At 44.5% G+C, this 24,713-nt stretch overlaps 1 protein-coding gene across 1 annotated transcript in view; it reads left to right on the top strand.

Annotated features, from left to right (window-relative positions):
- The first annotated feature begins 431 nt into the window (after positions 1-431).
- The window catches only part of dipk2ab (divergent protein kinase domain 2Ab), a 32,909-nt gene continuing 8,627 nt past the window's right edge, over positions 432-24,713 (top strand). The window contains exons 1-2 of the mRNA XM_080547495.1: positions 432-896; positions 7,908-8,803. Coding sequence (XP_080403621.1) covers positions 8,150-8,803 — 654 coding nt within the window. The 5' untranslated portion in view covers positions 432-896; positions 7,908-8,149. The remainder of the gene's footprint in view (positions 897-7,907; positions 8,804-24,713) is intronic.

The raw sequence follows: 24,713 nt of genomic DNA on the forward strand, positions 1-24,713 counted from the left end.
AAATAGTAAACCATTTGGAATTGGCTTGGGAACTATAGGCTAATAATAATAACATAATAAATAATAATAATGAAATAAAATAATAATTGGTAAGTTTATACCTGCGAAAAGGTGACTACTACCATGCATGGTTCTGGTTTTATCGCATGGGATTTACTCAAAATATGAACTCGAGTATATAAATATAATAATAATACATATAATAATAATATATTATACATATAATAATAAATATAACCCTCAAGGCAACAGCTCAAAAAATAAGCAGTGTGCGCTCACGGGGGCGGAGTTGGAGACTCGAGAGACACAACGTTAGACTAATCGCCTAGCAACCCCACTGTCGTAAACCGACGATGTCTGTCGTAAAATCCTAAATGGTTTGCGTTGGAAAAAAGTCGAATCTATTGTGGTGTGGAAGGGGGATTGAGACTCACACAGAGAGACTCGGGGAGAGAACATATCTCTAGCGTTCACGAAGGAACACGCCGAAAGAAAGCTGCCAAATATGGATAATAACGCACATCATAGGAGAAGATATTATTCGTGAAAAGGGGGAATGGTATACGAAGAGTTAAGAGGCGACATCTCAACTGTTTATTTCACAGGCTAGCTCCACCAGGCTAGCAGGCTAGTTCTCCTAACACAGACAGGCTGGGGGAATGCATGGGGAGCTCGTGTGAGTTCTCTTGATAGGGGATCTACGTCATAATGCATGGGATATAATAAGCGTCATAATCGTTTTATTGATACAAAGTAACCATCTGCCTGGAGTTCTAGAACTTTGAAGAATGATACAAAGTAACTTTGATGAAGAATGATACAAAGTAACTGAACACTGAAGAGATTCTCCTTCACACTTACGGACGCAGAGTGAAGACAGACAGAAAGTCATACAGGTTTGTTTGTTTGACAGTTCTGTTCTTAGTACTAATCACTGTTCTTCACATCATTCATTGACCTTCAAGTGAACAGTTTCCAACGAATGTTTGTCTTTGAACTTGCTGTTTAAAAAAAATAAATGAAAAAAATGTTTATAGTTAAAACATTGATTTATGATCGATCTTACAGGTTTGTTTGACAGTTCTTAGTCCTCTACTATTCTTCAAATCATTCATCATTCATTGACCTTCAAAATGAACAGTTTCCAACGAATATTTGTCTTTAAACTTGCTGTTTAAAAAAATAAAAAAAATAAAAAATGTGACTAGTTAAAACATTGATTTATGATCGATCTTCGACGTTCGATCTTGAATCATCACGAGTCTGCGGTGTTACAACTAAATGCGGAAACTACATTTCGTGGAAACTACCTACATGTAACATGTTGTAGTTAAAATCATTTCCATGTGATCCATTAGATGACAGGTGAAGCAAGTTGCTTACACACATATTACCTACTTCACTTCACAATATAGTATCTCATTATTGGACACCCTGACCTTCTTAAATTGATTAAACTTGAGAACAATGATCTTGATCTCTTGACTTGATCACACCTTGCTCAGACACTTTCGACCCAGATGCATATTAGCAACCTCCCTGAGTATAGTTTGCCAATTAGAATGGTCATAATGATAAAATGTTGATATAATGAGGGCATAACTTATTGACATGATGATCAGCTATGGGACATGTTTTCCATTGCCATTTTAAACGTTGTTGCCTTAATAAGGACCAGCAGAGAAACGAGCCTTAGGTTACATTGATTGTCTCCAATTTCTTGGCACTGTTTTCAGACGCTCGAAACAACGTAACAGGATTCCATTTAGCCGACCTCGAATTCGATCGCAAATGAGCTTTGTATTCATCTTTTAAGAGAGAGAGAGAAATGCAATGTGTGTGTGTGTGTGTGTGTGTGTGTGTGTGTGTGTGTGTGTGTGTGTGTGTGTGTGTGTGTGTGTGTGTGTGTGTGTCAGTAGGCAGAATAACTTTCTCTGGAAAAATTGGCAATATCAACACCACTGCATGAATACAAATTGCACATCTCTTGTAATACCCAATACAATAAGAATGCACAGTTTAGCCTAGTTCCCAAATTAGGAAAAAAATAGGTTATTCTACATTAGTTCTAGCTCTTTGAGGGAGAAACCAAGCCTTGCATGTCATAAGTCTATGGAGATTTGCTTTAACAGGTGAATTTATAGAAAACTAAGAATTAGATTATTCAGGACTTTAATTATAACAGGACGCTAACAGAGGTGTTTTTTTGTGCTGGGTTGACTGGCCAGTGAACTATAAAAGTACACTGATGGTGCTGAGCTATACCTCAGGTGCTGGCTGATTGTACCGGCCTTAGTTCCTCTGCTCTCTCTGGAGGACGAGCCAGAATAGGGAAAAGCTCCCTTAGGAGAAGTACAGTTTTGTCTGAATTCTATCCATGTTTCGGATAGCGTCATGTTTCACTTTGTTAAATCACTTGTACCTGTAGGCTATACGTTGAAATAGGCTAGAATACATTTGTCTTAATAGTGTTTATGGATGCAGTTACTTGAATAATACATGTTGATGATCTTTCCACAGGTAACTGAATTCCTTGATTATATGAATATAGGCTACGTAATACTGCTTGTCAGAAACAGAGTAGTAGTATACAGAATAATGTGTCTTACCAGCTGTAGCTCAGCTGTAAGACAGGTTATTTATTTATTTAACCCTTATTTTACACATTACATTATTTTAAGACAAGTCGAGAGAACATTATGTTAGATTTTCAACAATGACCTGAGAAATAGTTGCAGGAGAGGGGATGTATAAGCCAATTGAAAGCAGGTTGATCATCATCAGGATGATAAGGTGGTACCCGATGGTATGGGAATGTCATACCGACACTGGCATTAACGCCTACCGGTACTCTTGCAATAAGTGCCCTGGGACCTTTAACGACTCTGGAGTCGGGACCTCGGTTTAAAGTCTCATCTGAAGGACGGATGCTCTATAAATCCTGGTGCTGCTCTATGCACAAGGCAAACTGTAGCTTGCTCTATGCACGAGGCAAACTGTAGCAATGTTATTTTTCTGACATTTATTCTGTTGTGGACTGTAGACTCTAGATCGTTACCCTGTATCAGCAACTAGATATAGGCTTGTCATTCAAGTTCAAGGGTGCCTACCAAATGACTGCCGCAGTTTGGAGAAACATGTACATTGATATTCTCATTAAAGAACTGCTATCGTTTGGTTCCAAGCGCGAGATAAATGGAGCAACATTTGTTTTGGAACCCCACTACCCTAATTGGTGCTTTTTATTCAGACGACTCCATTTTTCATTAGGCGTGTTGTGTGTTCGTTCCTGTCGTTTGTATCCATCCATCATTGTCTGTGCGGTTGCCGGACTGAGGCATCCCGGCTGTGGATGAATGTTTTTGTGATCAAACATTATTGACTCCCCCAGTCGATAACCTTGGCAACTGTAGTTCTTCATTCTAGCTCTCTGCTGCACAATGCAATTGAATGCAGAGGCAAAAGGGACCATGGGGTATTGTGAATGCTTCATAATACCGCAGTAGTGAATCCACTCTCATTCCAGAGATGGACACATCTACCTACCTACGACTTTCCCCTTAATCGCTCTTCCTTCCTGTCTTTATTATATTGGCTTATGGACTGTTGCCTCCTCCCCCCTCTTTGGTTTTCACTATTTCTAACTCAAGCATGTTCATTTCTGTCTTGACTCTATTTTATAATAATGAGCTTTAGCCTCAGGTGCTGAGAGGGGGAAATGGTTAGCTGGGGAGGAGGAGCCTAGTCAGTCAGTCCTGATGTTATCTGAACCCGTAGTCTACTACAGAAAGAAACAGTGCCAATGCTCAGGTCTATTTTCCTCCCCCCTATTCTTCCCTATTCAGATCACTTTGTCAAAAAAGCTGAGATGATATTTCTTATAACTAGAATCTCTTTTTTACACGTCTTCTCCTCGTCTTCTCTTGTCTCTACCCTTTGTCATTCTGTTTTAAGCTGACATGTGTCCCATTGCTTCATCCTGTCTCTTGTCTTCCCCCAGTAATGAGCCGTTTTGTGACTCTTAACATCTGCCAAACTCTGAATTCTAGAACGCTTGACTCATCTCTCCCATGCCCCCCTTTGATTCCAGTCCTTTCTTTGCCTCTCCGTTTGCAGAGTTCAGTGGTGCCATGCCTTAGTGAGTGAGTGGGCTCAGAAACTTTCTTACCCTACATTTTTGGCAGCAGCTCTGTGTGATGAGAAGTAATTTGGTGCTTTTTCTCCAAACATGGTTTTTCCCCTCAGTATTCCACACTGATGCGAAGGCCCTTAACCCCCAGACTTGGGCTGCCTGCCTGCCTACCTCCACCCCTCTCTGGGTAGAATAGCAGGGGAACAACCCGGGGCCCCCTTGGAGGCCTAATTTAAAACACAACGTTTGTGGGCAGGCTGAGGTTAGTCCAAATAAAAACACTGCTTTAAATTTCACTGCAGTCGAATTAGGGCTGAGCACCTCTGCATGAGAATGAGCCGTGTCTGGATTCAATCAAGGAGGTGCATTGAACGTCTTCCATACTGATATATGAGTAGGCTACCTTTACAGAAAAGGCTACATATTACTTTCTCTGACAGTAATTGCATGTCCACAATCCAAATAAATTAGTAGCCTATGTGTGCTCAATAATTTCGTAGAAATTATATAAAAAATAGACTAAATAGCCTATAGGCTAAACCTAGCCTAACATGTTTAATCAGTAATATCCTGTCTTTAATGGGAGAACGAATATATTCTGTCACTGCATATTGGTGGTTTTCCTTATGTTTCTTAACTAGTCTGGAGCAGGTGGTCATTCATAATCCATTGAATTCAGGCCTTTGCGCTCAGACAGACAGACAGACATAATCCATGCAAAGGTCAAGTGTTAAAGATCAACAGGAGTCAACCACCATCAGTCCCTCAACAAGTTTCAGTTTCAACATTGTAGTCCTTTCAAATGAATCTCATTTGAGATTCTCATTTGAAAGGCCAGCACATCATCATCCTAGTGATTTAGCAATCCCATTGACATAATGCAGGTGATCTTCCCTATGTAATGGCCTAACACTTTCTCTCAGAGCTGGCAAAAAGCGCTGTAGCCTCGTCGTAATCTGCAGCAGTCAGCCCAGTCAATGCATCTCATTACTCTGCAGAGTGGGTAGGTCTGTTTCAGGTCTTGTTCCAGCGTGCCCCGACTCGCCACAGCAGACCTCGAGGGTTCATAGGTGAGGCTGAAGCATCTCCTCAGACAGGCAAAGGTTACCCCACTCGCTTGGCACTAATCCTTCCCGAACCCCAGATCTGCGTTCCTGATCTCGGTTCTTTGTCGCTGGATCCATGCTCTCGGTGACCATGTCAGATGCTAAATGGCTCTTGAATAGAGAGATCATATCGTGCTGAGGATGTCCAATTGTTCTCCCAAGCAATCAGCTCCTTGCTCACTGTAATAGAAAGCCGATATCCCGTTTGAGTCTTATCAATGTGGGGGTTTTTGCCTCCATCCGCTCTTTTCTCCCTATTTCTTCCAATCACCTTTGTGCCTGCTGAATACGAATGCACAAAGGAATTTAGAATATATAATCACTGTGTTTTCCTATTCTCCCTTCATCACCGTTCTGCGCTGTAGGTCGTATTTCCATGCGATCTCACCCGCCAATTATTTTTGCTCAATGAAATGTCATTGGGGGGGCACCTGCAAATGGGAAATACGACTAGTTCCTCTATTTAATGTACTGGAGATAAGAGAATTCATTTGTGTGGAGTAAGGGAAGCGAAGAGGTGCAGTGGATGGGGGAAGAGAGCAGCTGCTGCTGCACCATACCGTGGCAAAGTCTGTTACATAGCATTAAAGATACCCCCCCTCCTCCTTACTGTACTTTGCTGGTCCACTTCTCTGCCACTCTTTTCTCTTTCTTAAGCCCCTTTCACACACAGTTCCCTGTAAATTACATGGAATCCCAACCCGGATCCACCAGTGATTTTCGCCATTTAACACATGAGTCTAAATGCCAGACAATTGCCGTGTTGCTCCTTTTCACACATGTCCCCGGTCTGCGTGAGCCACTTGATAGACCATAGACCATATATCTGCCATATATCATACCTCCACTATGATTGGATGTAGTGTCCAGTTGTGGAATTATATTTAGGCTAGTAGTAGCGATATTCGGGGTCTGGGGCAGTTCTTATTAAGCGCTCTGCCCTGCTGACTGCGCGACGCAGGACAGCTGTGGAAGGAGATGGTGTGTGTGTGCACTTCTCCGTAATGTGTCTATCACAAAATGTACATTTGACAAGTAAGTAAGCTAGCTAAGTAAGTAATCTAGCTAACTATGATTGGAAACAAAATAGTATCCAGTTGTAGAATTATATTTATCACTACTTTGGCTGATGATGGTGATGTGGGTTAACTAGCCAACTCCCTAACATCAGCGGAGCGAACCAAAAGCACCAAGTGAGAAACTACTCGCTGTGATTGGTTAACTTGTTCCATGTGAAAACGTCTTGCATCAGACATACGTAACCCTTTGCGTGCCGGACCAGGGAATGTTCAGGCTTCTGTTCACACATAAGCCTTCCCTGTAAATTCCATGGAATCATACATGGTCCCGACCAGGGTAGTTGCCTGGGAGGATTTCCCTGGTCAGTGGCGTTCACACACACCCAGTCCCAGTTCCATGGAATCTACTGGGAAGGCTTGTTATGTGTGAAAGGGGTTTTAGCTGCTGCTCACTTAGCTTCTCTAAGTCCAGTGTCCCTTCAGATCTCAGCCCCGTCCATCGACACACGCTAATCATGCTAGCTAGCCTCCCTGTTAACTGGGGCCTCAACCAGTACTTCTATTAGGCATATCTTAATGAGCTCTAATTGAGGATCATCAATTTGCGTGGTCAAAACCATCGTCTATTTTCACAAAAGAGACAGTCTTATTGCAATATGATTCTGTCTTGACCCAGATGTTTTTTGTGCCTTTGGTAGGCCATTGTTGTAACACCCTGGTGTTGCTCTGTTAAGCCCCATCTTGCCCCACTCCTTTCCCAATGCTAAGTTCTTATCATTCCCCTGGCTCTGCTTCGCCGGCTCCCTGCATGAACCTGGGTAACAGATGCATTCACACCATGCCTCGAGGAGTTCGCTCCCTTTTTTCACCCGTTACTTTAGTGACACCAGGCACTTTCAAAGAGACAACTTCAAAGCTAGATTAAAACCAACCAGGGCAACTCTGATCAAAGGTTAAACTATGCTCAGCATGGTTCTCTTCACAATGCACAGAGAGGCTCTTCTGTTTGAAGGGAGAACGAATATGACTTGATTTGTGAGTGGCACATATTACCTTTACAGTAGGGCCTATGCAAAGATGTTTTATTCAGCACAGTCTCACCGAAGCAAAGAGACGGATGCTACTATAACTGCAGGACCGAGTTCTCTGAGGAATCATCTTCAGCCCGGTTTATTGATACTGATTAAATAAGTTGTACATTGCCTCTTAATTCGATCAGTCGACACTTTATTCCTCCCTTTTCCATTATTTTATTTATTATATTTTTTTATTGTAGGTTGTTAGAAGTTATGTTCCCAGGTTGAAAGAGTGAGCTGGTACAGAAGGTTTTATTGTATTGGCTGAAGGCCATCTCGTTTCTGCTCAAGAAAGTAATGAATTCTCTCAAATGACCCGAGCAATTCCAATTTGTGAAACAATTTCATATGCCACAGAAAGTGCCTCTTTGTTTTATGGTCGGATGTTAACACAAAGTGTTTCAAGTTTGAAGTCCATTGAAGAGATGGAAAATTGAGCTTTTTTTCATAGGTTATCCCATGATCCAAAAGGGCCATGTTCCATGTCTGAAGTGTTGTGTAAAATGTGACCTTTTCTGTCTGCCCTTGTTGTAATGTTTTCCCCCTCCTCTCTTCTCTCTCCGTTTGGTTTCAGGCCTGCTGGTCGAGGGTTTCACACACACCGAGGGGAGAACATGACTCAGAGGCCTCTGCCAGAGCTTGGCATGGGGCAACTGTGCCAACCTCGCCCCTGCCAGGCGCTCTAGAAGACGCCCCAGCACACCATGACGGAGAGGCAGTGAGGCTTTGCCCCCCCGACGATATTCTCAACACCCCCCCCACTAGCCCCCCCCTCCCTGAGCTCTCCTGAGCCCACTACCCCGTCCTGCTCCCAACATGCTGCGTTTCCTCCCACTCAAGCTGGGCCGCCTCTACCGCTGTCTGAAGCTCCTACTGGTCGTGGGCTTGTTCGTCATCCTCCTGATGAACACCCACAGTCTTTTCGCCTCGTTCCAGAAGAACGAGCTCACCGACCGCCGCTTCATCAACCTCAACAAGTGCCCCGCCTGTTTCGGCACCAGCTGGTGCCGCAAGTTCATGAACGGCCAGGTGTCCTTCGAGACCTGGGGCCGTCTGCGTTTCCTGGACGTCTTCAACGTCAAGAACGTTTACTTCGCCCAGTACGGCGAGCCCCGGGAAGGGACCCGCAGGGTGGTGCTCAAGCGCCTGGGCTCCAACCAGGAGCTGGCGGACATCGACCAGAAGATCTGCAAGAGGGCCACGGGGCGGCCCCGCTGCGACCTCATCCAGGCCATGTACAAGACCGAGTTCGCCCGGCTCAACGGGGACGTCCGCTTGCTCACCCCGGAGGTGGTGGAGGGCTGGTCGGACTTGGTGCACTGCCCCTCCCAGAGGCTGCTGGACCGGGTGGTCCGCAGGTACGCGGAGACCAAAGACTCTGGCAGCTTCCTGCTCAAGAACCTAAAGGACACGGAGAGGATGCAGCTGCTTATGACGTTGGCGTTCAACCCCGAGCCGCTTGTACTTCAGGTAGGTTTGCTTTTTTTTAATGTCCCTCATCCCCCACCATCATAATTCAGTGTTTACTCTGGATTACCCTATTAACAATGATTGTGCAAATAGGTAGCCCCCTATAAAACACTCAGGATTGTTGACTACATTTCCAATAAAAGCAATAGAAGCCAAAGCTTGTTAGGCTGTCCCACCCTTCCCCCCTAAGTAGGTGAAAATGTCACGTCTTGGCACGGATCCATCGCACTGATCTACTGCCTCAGGTATTTTAGTCTGGATGATAAGGCTTTGTCGCCTGTAGTGCCCTTGGTGGAGCCTTCAGGAGAATAGGACCTGTCAGTATAGTGCAGGGCTGGGAGTAGGCCAGCCAAACGCTAAGTAAATTACAGGCCCGGGAATCCTCCCCCAGCCACCAGACCCACCCCAAAATCTGCATCTTCTTCATCTAGACTAAATATGTCCTTGCTTGGTATGGGAAAAGGGTTTAAGTGCTGTGGCTTCCCTACGGTTCAAGGATTTGTCTGGCAGTACTGCATATTTAAATGTATTTAGGGTAGTTTTGAATAATTCAGGGTGCATCTGTGGATGGTCCTTGGAAATTTGATTTTTTTTATCACATCTCATCTCACATCCATCAGAACACAGACATTTTAACTACCTTTGAATTGAAGGACAACACTTGTTCTGAATGTCTCTCTGGTAAGATGAGCAGTGTTGTATGCCAAGTAGTGAATCACATAATGCTTCCCTTTGCCCTCAAGACAGTATGTTATCAACCTGTCAACCTCATACCATACTCCCGTGTCGAGATGGAGGTAATATATATTATGGTACCACTGTCCACATCCCTTTCCGTGGCTGATTTACAAGCAGCCAATCAATTGCAATTTCATTTGGCATTGACCGGGTCTCGTGAAGGGGTCAGGACAACAATGGGACAAGCCTGTGTAGACATTCAATATCTGAGTTGACCTCCAATCCCTCACACAGCCCCCCAAACACCTCCAGGCATTTGGGAGGACAAAAGGCGAGATCAGTCCTGTAGTAACCCGCCGATCGATAAAATCTGATTAGTCTTTTGTGGTCGGTCTCTCTCTCTCACCCCCCCCCCCCCCCCCCCCCCCGATCTCTGCTCTACAAACTGTGGCCAGATAATTCCATCAGCATTTTAATGCCATTTTATGTCTCAGTTCTACCCCATCTCATCTCATTCTCACACACACACACACACACCAGGGATGGGCGGTTCCCAACTTTTTAAACCGAGAAACCGTTAACGAAAATAACCGTGTTTTTTTCGGTTAACCCGGGTTCCAAAATGACATTGACATTGAGCCGCCAATTTCAGATAACGGACACACCTAACACATTAATGTCGAAAACACTGTGAAAACCCCCGGAAGCACAGTCAATCACAACACAATTAGGCTACTTCATAGTTTCACGAATATAAGTGGTCGCTGGAATGCGATATCTTTTCATTTACATTATTTGTGCATTTAAGACACACAGACCAAAAGGAAATTCAACTACAGCTACCAACAGCAAACATCATATTCACATCAGCAACTTCAAAGAGACCAAGGGGAGATTCCTTCCTTGATAGCAGGGAGACAACACGGGAGTCTGCCCAACCAGGATAATGCAGCACTCCAAAACCCACGCAACCGGTAACCAATCAGCCAATCAGCAGTGAATATGCAAGCCGTATACAAGCCATTAATACACAGCTTAATGCGCATTGCGCACGTACACAGGTAAGCCTACCTGGCTTCTGTGATCGGCTTTGGCTGCGGGACGGTCCCCAAGTAGTAGGCTAATATGTTGACAGGTTCCGTGATCTATCTCAGATGATCACTTAGTTAGGCTAATCTTCTTGATTTGATCCTTCATCCAATGCTTCATCCGATGTCATTGTACGAGCTTTCGGCCTTTCATAGACCACCTTCAGGCATCACATGCTACCAAAACCAATTTGCATTGTATCCTACAGACCGTTGCAATGTACCCCATCACAGTGGGCCTGAAAGTTGCATCAACACTAGTCTATTTAGTCTGCAAGGCTATTCTATTTTTGCCAGAAAAACAAGCTTGTTCACCGTTTCAGTCTTCAGAAGGGCTCGTAACACACACTCTTTTTTTTTTTTTTTAAAGGGAGCATCTCGCTTCCCTAACAGTGTTGCCAGATGGGACTTGTTTCCAGCCCGACCTCAGTCTAAAAACCACACAGTGTGATCATAAGTAGCCCAATTGGGAGGGAATACGCCCAATCAGGCAACACTGTTCCCTAATTCTCAGTTCTGAGGAGAAGCTGTCACGTGATACGTCTTTTTAGACAGTTAATCTATTGACAAATCACATTGTTTACAAAAATCAGGGAGAGATTACCAGACCGTAACGAACGAATGGTGTCTAGAGATTGCATACAAGATGTAGCCCACTTCTAGATTTTGCAATCAAGATCTACTACTAAATCACCCCGACTGGAGATTGGCGGAAGATGATGTGGTTCTCTCTCTTCTCCATTTGACCGTGTTATGTAGGTTATTCGTCCATCTGGCCTAGCCTATATGACCTTCAAGCTAAAGTCATGCTACTGTCGTCTAGACTTGCTACTGTAGTTTCATCACTGCCTCCCCCCCACCCCTCTCTCTCTCTCTCTCTCTCTCTCTCTCTCTCTCTCTCTCTCTCTCTCTCTCTCTCTCTGTCTCTCTCTCTCTCTCTTTGTCTCTCTCTCTCTCTGTCTCTGTCTCTCTCTCTCTCTCTCTCTCTCTCTCTCTGTCTCTCTCTGTCTCTGTCTCTCTCTCTCTCTGTCTCTCTCTCTCTGTCTCTGTCTCTCTCTCTCTCTCTCTCTCTCTCTCTCTGTCTCTGTCTCTCTCTCTCTCTCTCTCTCTGTCTCTCTCTCTCTCTCTCTCTCTCTGTCTCTCTCTCTCTCTCTCTCTCTCTCTCTCTTTCTCTCTCTCTCTCTCAGTTGAATAATGTGACTAACATCACTGTACTCTGCTCACTGGGCTGCACTGTTACTAGAATGGCTTCTGCTTCCAGTCTTTGAAGCCACAGGCAGTAAATCGGCCCTGTTTCTGTGTGCGAAACCAGACTCTCTTTGTCAGTGGAAAACAATCTGCCGTGTTGTTTTGGCGTTGGCCAACAACGCGTTTTCTGTTGGGGCTCTGTAGAATAGAGGCACACACTTACCCTGCTTTCTCTCCGTCACGTGGAAGACAATTTGGCTTTGGGGAATAAATATTTTCAGTAGACAAAGCGCGAAGGCGGCAGAACAAGGAAATCCTTGTGAAAAGTAGACCCAACATGTCTTATTTTTTATGGCACGTCTTCTAGAGTTTCACAAACTGGACCTGAACAAAAAACAACCGTTTCTTTTCTATGCTCTGCAGAGTTGCACAAAAAGTTCCTCTTTCGGTTTTTTTCTTTCTTTCTTTCGTTCTTTTCTCAAATAACAATTGTTTAAAAATATTTATCTGCCAGTTTTGCTGAGCAGCGCGCTCCATAACATTGTCACAACCTATTACACTTCTTACCAGTTCCAATTCCTTTTATAACAACTTTCTATGGGGTAGTGTTCTTTTCTTTGGCTTTGCTTTCCTCTGGCTTGCTCAAGTCATTGATGCATCAGGTGATGGTCATGTTTAGTAGGCTGTTACCGCCTCTGGTTAGAAGAATAGGCCAGCCTTTGAATTAGCACAATTTACCCCTCTCTTCCGAATCATTGGGTCTGGGCTAGTTAGCCAGGAGCATGCACCCTCTTCTCTTTTCCCAAGTCCCGTCTGCTTAGTCAAGCTTGGGATAGGACTTGACAGGCCCGCGGGGTTAACTCAGTCAAGGGTGCACAATCTCCTCCAGACTAAGATCTGCGCTCTCCAGACGCCCATCTCCCCCTGTCCCACCACCATTGCCCCCCTCCCCCAATCCCTGGCCTCACATGACACTGAGACAGCAGATAAAGGCCTAAAAATACAGTACCAGTCACATAGAAGTCAGTGTGTCCAAACTTTTGACTGTTACTGTACTTTCATGTAATACTCTCTGTAGTCCAAGAACACACATAGGCTATTGCTGGAACGTAAACAGAAGAGAGAGAGACTGAGAGAATCAGAATCACTTTTATTAGGCCCAATGTACACAAGAACAAGTACACACGAGTAAAATGATTTGGCTTTGGTTCCGTAACATCAGCAGCATCAAGATACAAAATCACAATAATAAAGATAAGTAAAATAAGTAGGCTAATAGTAAAGTAATACATTGATGGTAGTAGCCAGTTGTATTACAGTGGCTTCAATAGTCCAAAATACTGTACTTGTACAATAAGATGAAATGCAATATAATACAGTAGTAAGTAGGGATGGGCCAGAATAATCGATTATTCGAATAATCGTTTCCAAGGGTCGAAGTCGATTTTTAACATTAGGACCGTTAACATCCTTTTCCATGCAAATAAACGCAAATTAACGGACAGAACTAATGTCGGTTCTGTAGCACTATTTGTTGTTGTTTTTGCATTAACCATGCACAGAAAAAACTATATACACAAGCATAATATTAATATTTCAGTAAAATGTATTACTATTTAGTGTGGAACGGGACGAGAGTCTGACGTCATTCAACTTGTTACAGTTGGGCTACTTGTTTTTAGCCTAGCCTAGCCTTGTGAGGGCTACGTTGCTAGTGTAGGAATACGCATGTTTTGTTGGTCTCTTTGTAAAAAAGGCAGTGTTTACATCTCATGGCTCTGGAAGAAAGAGAGTGAGAGTATCAGTTGAAGTTGAAGAGATTGGAGGCAGACATGGCTATTAAGAGGGGTCAAAACGTAAAGTTGCATGAAGGTGAAATATTGATGGGATCTCACGCTTGTGTGCAGTGTTCCTCAGGCTTTGATGTGAGTAAAACATTTCATTGGTCCCTGTTTTTCCGAGTGTCTGAGGCTGGACAGCTATAGTACAAAATGAGTACTATACTACTATACTATACTATGCTAATGCGAGCATCGGTATTAGCGCATGCCTTTTTTCTGTTCTGCATTATTGTTATGTTAGCCTAATTTAAATATTCAGAAGGAGAAATTCATGAGGATTAATACCAGAATAAATTAGCTTTTTCACTGTTGAAGGTGTTTTTTCTTTTTGTTTAAGTGATTTCTTGCTAATGATCCTGGCTGCTTTTGTGAATGTCGGCACAGATCGAAGTACTTAGTGTGTAGTAGCCTTATTCCAAAGCACTTAACAATGGCCTCTCATTCACCCATTCACACACCAATGGCAGCAAGCTGCCATGCAAGGTGCCAGCCCGCTCATTGGGAGCAATTTCGGGTTCCGACCCCGTTTAGTGACGCTGCTGGTGAGACCAGAAACCAGTCCCAGAATAAAAGGGGTGTCAACAATATCTGCTTTTCGTTTTTTTCATAACAGGCAACTTGGAAGTTTTAAAGTACCACTCGATATAATATACAACAGTTTAACGATCACTAAATACTTATAATCTGTGGGTTGGATTCACTGTTGCCAGAGGCTACCGGTAAGTGATACCTGGCTTGTAAACATAGTCTAGCAACCCTGTTCATTAATGTTCATTAATGCTTGAGTTCATGTTCGCACTGTTACTGTGTTGTGTGGAGGTCACGGGGGGGGGGGGGGGGGGTGCTGTGTGTGTTGTTGAGACCGTTGGGAGAGAGAGCTCCGGTGAACTAAGAAAGTTGTGTATGAGATAGTTTACAATTAAACGCACAGATTACATGAGAGAAGCTATCTGTCATTATTTCAACCACTGTCCAAGTGGGGACGTTACAATACTTTCGTTTTAGCACGAAACGTTAGCCGCTAGCAGCGTTTTTAGCTGTCACCATTCTTGAGCAAAACACTGATACAAACAAAGATTCAAATACTCGTGTTTAGGGCTGCAACGATTAGTCGATTAGTCACGACTAATCGATTACGAAAATTCGTCGACGTGAAATGTTGTTGTCGACTAATCGCATAAAAAGATATATTTTTAAAAAACGGGATTTTTATTTATTTTTTTTTTAAACGGGAGCCATGCAAGAATCAGCTGGGTAAGTTTTAGCTAACGTTGTTAGCCAACTGGCTAACGTTATATTGTTAGGGTCGTAATGTTTATGTTAGCTTTACTGTTACATGTTGGAAAACAACGTCTCATGGACAGGGCTGTACATGCTATGAGCGTTTGTGCTATTAATTTATTTGCCCTGTGGCACGCATGTGACAGACAGAGGCGCTTGTATGTAACGTTACGTAGCAGGGGTTTTCCATGTTGAAGCCAGGAGAACGCGAGATGAAATGAAGTGAGGGGTGGTCGCTATTAAAATACCAGGTAGTCATGGTGGATGATCATGAATGATGCTTGATAAGTGAATGCTATTTCAATTATGTTGATTCCACCAGCGAGCTGTCTGTAAGATAAACAGCGCCAAGCGTAGCCTACTAACGTGAGCTGTCTGTAGTCTAGCCAGCAATGCTAGCTAGCCAATCAACTAGCTCTGTGAGCAGCTGTAGCTTGGCGTAACGTTAGGTTAGATAGCTAGTTAAGCCGGATTTATGCTTCTGCGTCGCCATTTACGCGCAGCGAAAAGCCACACGACTAACCGCGACTAATCGAAAAAATAATCGACAGATTAGTCGACTACCAAAATAATCGTTAGTTGCAGCCCTACTCGTGTTGTCTTGAATTCTTTTCCGATTTCAATGTATGACGCATCATTTGAAAGCTTACCATCTGTAGTTTCAGACTATGTAAACAAACGAAAAATTACGTAAGCAAATGGTTTATGATTTCACCAGCTAGCATCATGACCACTGACTACTACTGTTGTCATCACGTGAGTGACACGCCGGATCGCGATCCCCAGATCGGTGCCTATTTTTTTTTCTGGTGCGATCTGCGATCCAGCATTCAGGACCGATATCGCGGCGATATGCGATATCAATATCGGATCGGGACATCCCTACTGAAAAGGAACCAGGAAGTAGGCCTATTTCGTGGAGTTGTTTCAACATGACCCCAGCTTATCTTCCCCTTATTTTCAACAGCAGTGTTTAAAATGCAAATGTGAAAGTAAACATTCACTGAGCTTTGAACAAACATTCACTGAGCTTTGAACAAACAGTTCAGTACTGTCTGCTCTGCTTGTTTGCATTTTTGAAATGCTTTGCTGTGCTTTCGATTTAATGAGCCTCAATGTAATCTAATATAGGCCTAATGCTCATGTCTTTTACCAAACAAACCCAAAGTAAACCATATCTAAATTCTTCTTTCTAGAAGAAATGTGTTTTATTTCGATTTTTTCGTCGTTGTTTTATTTGATCAGTGACACGACTACTCACTGTCCAAGTTTTAGCCACTTCCTTGTTGCCTGAAGGCCTTGGGCCTACTCTGTGGCTGAGGTCAGTGGCACATAGCGTTTAAGTTGGTAGTCTGCGATTAGCATCTTTTGTTTTTGGGTCGGGGGGGCGGGGATTCAAACGCTCAAACGCTGAGAGCAGGGGCTTGTGTACAGCGCTTAACCCTGGCTCAAGTGCTCCCAAACCCCCTTTCATTATTCTTGGAGGCCTTTGTGTACAGACTGAATCCTGTTAGGATAAGACAGGGAGTTATCTGGGCCTGATTCCCCTCTTTTGGCTGCCCTCCCTGTATGGAGGCCCGCGTGGGGAGAGGAGGGTGAAGGGGGGAGGGGGGGGTGTGTGCTGGCTGCACCAGCCAGAGCCCTTGTGGTGTGTTTTTTCCCCCTTCTGAATGGACCAGACCGCTTGCGCTAGCCTAATCCTCTTGACACACACACACACCCACACACCCACCCACGTGCGCGCGCACGCACGCACGGCAGCTGTGTTTGGTTAGGTAAATGCCCGTGGCTGTTCCTGTAGCCTCTCTCTTTCTCTCTACCTCCCTCCTTCCTGCTGTTACCCTAGCTGTGCCCTACCCAGCTCCCAAAATTGCTTTTTCACAGCACCGTGCCCACCAGAGAAGACCACCCCATTCACATATCTCAGCCCCCCATTTACAGACTGTAATGTGGGGTAGGGTAACGAGAGGCCCCAGTCCCCCTCTACACATACCACATACCTCTTTCCTGTACCAACTGTAATGGCAACACTTCATTAAGTTCCACTGTACATGTGTGATAATGCCTGTTACATAGTTCAGGTTTATTACATGGTATGCAGTTTTTGATTTGTGTTATTAGGCTACACATTGTTAGTAGAGTAATTTGAAGAGCTGCCCCGGGTGTACTACTTTGCCCATTGCACCTGTGATGACATACAGACCTAGCTTTTCCACTAGCCCTCGAACCCACAACCCGCTCAGCTCTCGGGCCAAGTTCCGCTTGGGCTGCTCCACTCCGGTGGCCGGTAATGCCACAAACCCCGAGACTGAGTCAACAAAGCGCATGAGCCGCCGACCTATGACTTAATACCTTCCCCTCTTTCCAGGACAAAGGATTTATCGCGGCTTAGAGAAACGGGGTCGGCCCAGGGTTTCAAGTGTCTGCCAATGGCAAGCATCTGAAGGAACTCAACTCTGTCTCTACTATACTCTCATTCCTCATCCTGCTCCCATTCTCTCTCCAACAGAACAGGGCTACACGCAGCAGCACCGATTTAACCCATTTCCGTCAACGGGGCTGTATGAATGCGCATTACTGAATCATGCAAACAGCCTTTTCTCTCTCTCTCACGTTCTCTCAGCCGCTTATCCTCTTTATTCTGTTATTCTGTCTCACATATCCACACACGCTCTCTCTCTCTCTCTCTCTCTTTCTACACACACACACACACACACACACACACACACACACTCTCTCTCTCTCTCAGAGAATGTGCTGAGCCACCCTGTCTTGTGGGGTTGGGTGAGAGAAGGGGGAGGGAGAAGGAGACGGAGACAGGAGGAGGAGGAGTAGAAGAGAGCGCGGGGGGGGGGGGGGGGAGGGGGCGTAGTGTGATGTCTGCCAGGGAGAGGAGTTAGCCTAGCGAGGCTCCCCAGTGAGGGGCTGAGCCTCGTGCTCGTGGGCTGACTGGACTTTAAACTTTAATGGCCAGCAAAATGCCAGATGGGGCCTCCGCTCACTCTCCAGACACACACAAGGTCAAGGGAAGAGTTGGAAAGTAAAAGGCCAGGCATTTAATGCCGAGCAGGAGGGCACCAGAGTCCAGACACAACCCTCGCCAGATCTATCCGTCCACTGCATCAGGTTGCATCAGGTTGCAGATATGAGTCATTTCGAAGCCCTTCGATAAACGTATCGATTTGTGTAATGTGCTTTTTGGGGCTGGTGTGTGCGTGTGTGTGTGTGTGTGTGTGTGTGCGTGTGTCTGTGTGTCTGTGTGTCTGTGTGTGTGTGTGTGTGTGTGTGTGTGTGCGCGCGTGTGCGTGTGTGCGCGCGTGGGCGAATGCACTGCTTTTTGTACTCCTGTGAACCATGGACTCACAGCAGTGCAGAAAAGTCCTGTCCAGACTCGTTTGTTGTCGAGCACAGAGTTTGACACGGGTGGAAAATGCTAAGAATTTCTCCACACCCTACCCTGGGCTTTTTATCAGGGAAGCGTTAGCTGCACACTTGAACGGTGTTCGCAGCTAACCGCTAATTTTCATTGTCTGTAATGAGGGCAGGCAGCGAGAAGTGGTTGTGGGATGAGGGGAACGATAGCGCTAACATGAACTTTTATTTATGCATCAACACTGCAGTATTTAGTGGTTGGTCCGTGCCTGTGAGAGATGGAACATTCATTGCGTTTTGCAGAGATTAACTGGCCAAGCTGTGCCTTTGGACCGAATGTGTAGGCTACTCATTTAACACTTTAATAGGAACACCTGGTATACCTTCTCATTCGTGGAGGTGGTGTAATGGTGTGGGGAATATTTTCATGGCACACTTTGGGCTAATGCCAACCAATCATCACTTGAATGCCACAGCCTATTTGAGTATTGTTGTTGACCATGTTCATCCCTTCATGTACACAATGTACCCATCTTCTAATGGCTACGTCCAGCATGACAATGCACCATGTCACAAAGCGAAAGTTGTCTCAAAACTGGTTTCATGAACATGACAATGAATTCAGTGTTCTTCAGTGGCCTTCCCAGTCACCGGATCGGAGTCCAATAGGACACCTTTGGGATGTGGCAGAACGGGAGATCCACAGCTTGAAAGTACACCTGAAGAATGCGGGAATTGTGTGATGCAATCATGTCGTCTCGTCATGGATCAAAATCTCAAAGGAAGGTTTCCAACAACTTGTGGAATCAATGCCACGAAGAGGGAGGCCCTACCCATTATTAGTATAGATTTCCTAATAAAGTGTTCAGTGAGTGTATATATAATATTCTATAATAAGATGTTTCCCTAAGGCCTGGGAAGACTTGCAAAAATGTGTTTGTTTATTGGCTGAGGAGAAAGCACAATCGATAGGACAACATCATCTCAGTCACTACGAAATTGGTCTATAACTAAGTGGACAAAAATAATCCCTTAATGGGAAAGAAAGTAGTTGGAAATGTGTTTATTTGGTTTTATTACTAAGCGGTTTAGTGCCGAAAAATGATTAAATTAGCTCGAGTTGACAGTGACAGCCTATTGATTCCTAAGCAAACCAGAGACCCATGTAAAAAAAAAAAACTGAAAGATGTTAGCCTAATTCCGAAATCCTATACACTATTATTCTTGCACTCAGATGGACTGAATTCAAATTGTTGAAGAAATGTTTGCATTTGAGCAAATTTTAAGAGGGTCTGAACTATGTAATGAGGTTGTTTTAATAACGTTTAAAATAATGTTTAGAAATTTTACAAATATTTTTTTTTCTCATTGTGGTGTATATTATGTTATATAGCTTATATGTTAAAGTCGCAGCCCTAATATATATTATTGTGTTTGGATTGCTGGCAAAAAACAAACAAATTTGCCTAATCAATTTTAAATTGAGTCTTAAACACAACATAATGTGGAAGAATTTAAGGGGTCTGAATACTTTTGGAAGTGAGTGCGTGTAACAGCCCCGACTATGCACCCCTCCGCTCCCCCGAGTGCCCCTGTAGAAGGGCATGCCTTTGTCAGCAGATGTCAGGACGCAGGTGTGTGTTCCTGTGAGCTCTCGCTCCACTCGTTTCATCCCCTCCTCTGGAGGCTGCCCATTTGTCTGTGGCCCTGTTTCATTTCAGTCCACTCAAATCCCCCTCAGGAGGAGGTGGGGGGGGAGGTGTGGTTGAGAAGGGGTCAAGGGAGAACACACTACCCAGGATGCACTCTCACTGGAAAAATAAGCAAATTATTTGGATCAAGATTGTAGGCTATATATTAGTGTTAAGTTCTGCACCAACCACTGCCATAATGTTCTTGGTTTGTCTCCTAGCCATGATGGAAGCACCTATTGTTTCTACGTCTCTCCAATAAACGGGGTGGAATATGCTTCGTCAATAACAGATCCATCTGACCAGAATGGCATTATACATTATACATTTTGCTACGCAGAGGAGAAAGGCTCTTTATCAGTTGACAAGAGCAGGGAATACTCCGATGCTCCCGGAGAGCAGTGAAACCCACTGTAACGTGTCATTGCCAATTTTGCTTTTTAAGCACTCCTTGAATGCCAGGTTTTTCCGGATATGGGTAAAATCACTCCCTGAGCAGTCCTTACACTCCCCTCCGCCCCAGCCACACTATAGCACACTCCCCTCCGCTCCATCCACATTTGACGAAGAGGAGCCCGGATGAGAAGACGTCGAGCCGAGAGCAAACAAGCTGAAATGTGTCCCAGAACTCGCTCTTCCAGGGCTATTCAGGGGGATAAAGTGCAGTGGATGTAGTAATATTTGGCTCCACTTTCTTTCCAATTTATTTCACCCTCTCAACGCCTCATCGCGGACGTTAATGACTTCTGCAGTTACCTTTTTAAAAACCGCTAAGGGAGAATGATTGGACGGACGCACCGATCATTCATCAACCTCCCGCCGTATTGTTCGTGTCGAGTTTTGGGTGTCCACTTTCTCCGACTCTTTTTTCTTTTTTCCCGCAGCCACACTGTCTGGTTCTTTCTTGGAAAATCCACCATAGTCCTGGATTTGACAATATCTCAGACCTCAAAGTGGGCATATTGTTCATTCATATCTGTCCCAACTAATTGGGTGTACCGCTGTGACCTTAGTGTTGGCACGAAAGGAGTGATGGCTGTATAGAGTAGAGAGGGCCAGACACGGGAGGATGTAAAGGCATCTTCATAACAGCTGCTGACAGCGTCAAAGAGTTAACCCTCGGGCATCCCTCACCCGTCACTCCACTGATGCACCCGCCGCTGCTCCCGTTGACAAAGCACGAGGCCTCACAACAAAGGAGAGACATATTTAGCAGGCAGGTCACTGGTTTATTTCGCTGGTTTTTATTCCCCCTGTCCTATCGAGAGGGGTTGAGTGGCTGAAAGGGAATTGAGAATTGAACGTACTTTCTCTCTCTCTCTCTCTCTCTCTCTCTCTCTTTCTCTCTCTCGCTCTCTCTCTCGCTCTCTCGTTCTCTCTCTCTCTCTCTCTCTCTCTCTCCCTCCCTCCCTCCTCATCCACCCTATTGGACCATTTCACAATGCAAGTTTTAGCGATCAAGCTGGCAGGCTAACTTTCGTAAACAGGCTGAAACCACTTTGGATTTGCGGGTGTATTAGGAGAGCTCGGATGTGAATCCGGCGGTCATAGAGATTAATACAACTGATCCAGCTTCTAGTTGATCCAGAAAATATGATCCACTTTAGATATTTAGCCTGTTAAGTCACTAATCCTGCTTTATTTAAAATCATTTTTTCACTGGACTCCAATTCTCAATAGTCTAGAGTGGAACAGGCATACTCTACCCTACCTTTTCTCTTTCTTACTATAGCGTGTGTAAAAAGTGTAAAAAGTGTAAAAAGCTTTAGGTGCCCTGCCAGATTGTGCTCCTGTCAAGCTGGTGTCTATCTGCTGCCTGCAGGGTAAGACTGTGAGTACTGGAAGATGTTGTAGACTTTTGGAACATGTGGTGACCCCTGCAGATTGAACAGACAGCGACCGGAAAGTGCTGCTGCAAGTGAACAGTGTTCAGACAGAGTCTGTCTGGCCCAGCATTGATTGACTCACCTCAGGGAGATGCTGTTGACAACGCCGCTCTGCTCTCTCTCTCTCTCTCTCTCTCTCTCTCTCTCTCTCTCTCTCTCTCTCTCTCTCTCTCTCTCTCTCTCTCTCTCTCTCTCTCTCTCTCTGTTGATTAGCTTGGGCATTTCTTACACTGATGAAGACATCAGATAAGCAGAATATCTGCAAAAAAACAATAGAAGAATGATGATCGGCAGTTTGTTGAGCTTCAAATTGAGATATGCATACATGTGCTGAGTGGGAATAGTGGAACTGCTCATTGTGAGGCCTAGCTAGTTAAAGCAAAGTAGGACTTGCACTGCAGTTGATAACTATGTATCTATAGATAGGCCTAGCCTACTCATGATTCTTACTCCTCTCGAAAGCACAGTCAGAGACGTAACTCAATCTGTTGACAGAATCTTCTACAATACGGCGTGACCTTTTACATTGTGCTCGCTCGTGTCTCTATTCTGAGCGACTCAGCGGTCGAACCCGGCAGGGGGGCTCAGCGAATTATAGAGCAAACTAAATCCTTCGCAAAATGACTTGACTCCTCACAAAGTGGTAGCAGTAAAGTGAGAAACACCAGGCTAACGGGCCGTTTCCTGAGTAATTGCTCGCTTAGCAAGTCCACCACCTCCAATCCTCCAATCCCAGTGTGGCTGGAGTCCAGCAGCTGTTTTTGGGATGGGGGATGGGGGGGGGGGGTGTTCAAATGAATGTTTTTAAATAATTTGTGTCTCATTAAAGTTTCAACAGAAAAGGCCCATGCATATTTAAACACTTTCTCGGCACACATTTAAAGGGGGTATTCGATTACCACAACTGTAAGGTGAGACTCGACATTCACACTTATTTACACCTTACCTGGCTGCATGTGTCTTTCGCTGCGTCTTGGAGGCTTTACGCTGGTGAAGTGGAACGTCACTGAAGGCGTTACCCATGTAACAATGCTATTACGATAATGCTAATTAATATATGGCTGTCAAACTTGGTCCCACTGTAATTAAAATTATCTAGTGTTCACACTTTCCCCCATCATCCCAGAAATGGAGACGGTGTGAACAACTTTGCAGGTTAGAAGATTTCTTTTTCAGAACTCGTCTTGCACCTATATTAGCGAGTGATCGCGGTGGCCATGTAATGTGCTCACCAGGGGCCTCATTTATAAAGCTATGCGTAGAACTGGCGTCTGTCTCTCTCTCTCAATATTTCTTCTCCTCCTGGGATCTGCATTCAAGCTTTCCCTGTACTTTTTGGTTCTCTCTTTAGTGAGTGATTTTCGACTTGGCTCTCAAACTTCCTGCTAGGATCTCAAACTGACAAAATCAAACATAGTAAGAATGTTTTTCTTGCTGTATCCTCCAATACTGAGATTTTAGAAACAAATGCTAAACTGAACAAAAAAGTCAAATACCACTGTGAACAGAGAACAATTTCCCTGTATGAAATCTTATTTAATGAAACACTAAATTAATTAAATGCCTTACTTATAAATTAATTGCCTTATTTGTGGCCATGTCCACTGGTGTGACAGCCATTTCCACCGGTGTGACAATGATTTCATGTCACACAGGGCTTGATATTAAGGCTTGTCCGCTTGTCTGGGACAGGTACATTTTATGTTCGGACAAGTGGACTTCCTACTGCACTTGTTTGACGGACATGTCAAAACAAAGAGAATAATAAATAAATCAATATGTATTAGCCTAATATCCGAAAAAAATGAATTACTCCTTCAGTTGTCTGATCGGAACAGTAATAAATGTTTTAACGAGCTATGCCGCACCTCATTCTCTCTTCCTATGAGGCGCGGTGTAGCTTGTATCAGACATTCTAATGCTATTGCGTGTGCGTGACTGTTATTAGCCTAACCCCACTGCCCGCCAACCTTCTTGACCGCGAAGTCGGCTTGTGAAAATGTTAAGAAACTGACACGTTACTCAAACAAGCAAGCACAATGTTCCTTCAAGCACCTACAACTGGCCAGGTGCCAGGAAAAGCGGGGAAACGCAAAATGTCATCAGACAAAACACCAGCAACCAGCACATGTTTCGAATATGTTTCGAAATCTAAATATTTGATCACACATATATATAACAGCTATATATGTGCTTGTCTCCCGTGGAGCTTCCAGTACAGTCGTCTATGTTTGTACCCTGACAGCTTCATGCTCATGGTATTCTTTGATTATGATGCAATCCCTTTACTAGCATATTGGGTTTCAAGAAGGTAGGTAGTGAAACATGACCCCTCATTGGCTCCCTGTAGAGTCTACTCTTAAGCTGGCGGTTGAGAGAGATGTTGTTTGGAAATGTAGCCTCTCATTAACGGCACAGCGGTTTAGTATAACAGACTACATAGCTCTCAGCAGCACTCGGGTGGGCTTGGGCAAATGTGTTGTTATTTCTTTATTTTCCCTTAATTGTCCCCCTCTCATCTCTAATTGTCTTGGCGATGTAACATGCTGGTAAAGAAAGGGAGGGGGGCGAGAGAGGGGGATAGAGAGGGGGATAGAGAGCGAGATAGAGAGCGAGATTGAGAGCGAAAGTGAGTGAGCGGTAATGAGACCTACTCAATCCAGTTCCTCTTGAGGCCTGGCCTGTTCGCCCACAACAACTGCCTCACAGTGTGTGTGTGTGTGTGTGTGTGTGTGTGTGTGTGTGTGTGTGTGTACGTACTCCTGTGATCCACAACAACTGCCTCACACTCGCCTCATTTGAGGTGTGTGTGTGTGTGTGTGTGTGTGTGTGTGTGTGTGTGTGTGTGTGTGTGTGTGTGTGTGTGTGTGTGAATGCACTGCTTT

This window comes from Nansenia antarctica (genome assembly GCF_963989245.1).
Source record: "Nansenia antarctica genome assembly, chromosome: 17".
Classification (NCBI taxonomy): domain Eukaryota; kingdom Metazoa; phylum Chordata; class Actinopteri; order Argentiniformes; family Microstomatidae; genus Nansenia; species Nansenia antarctica.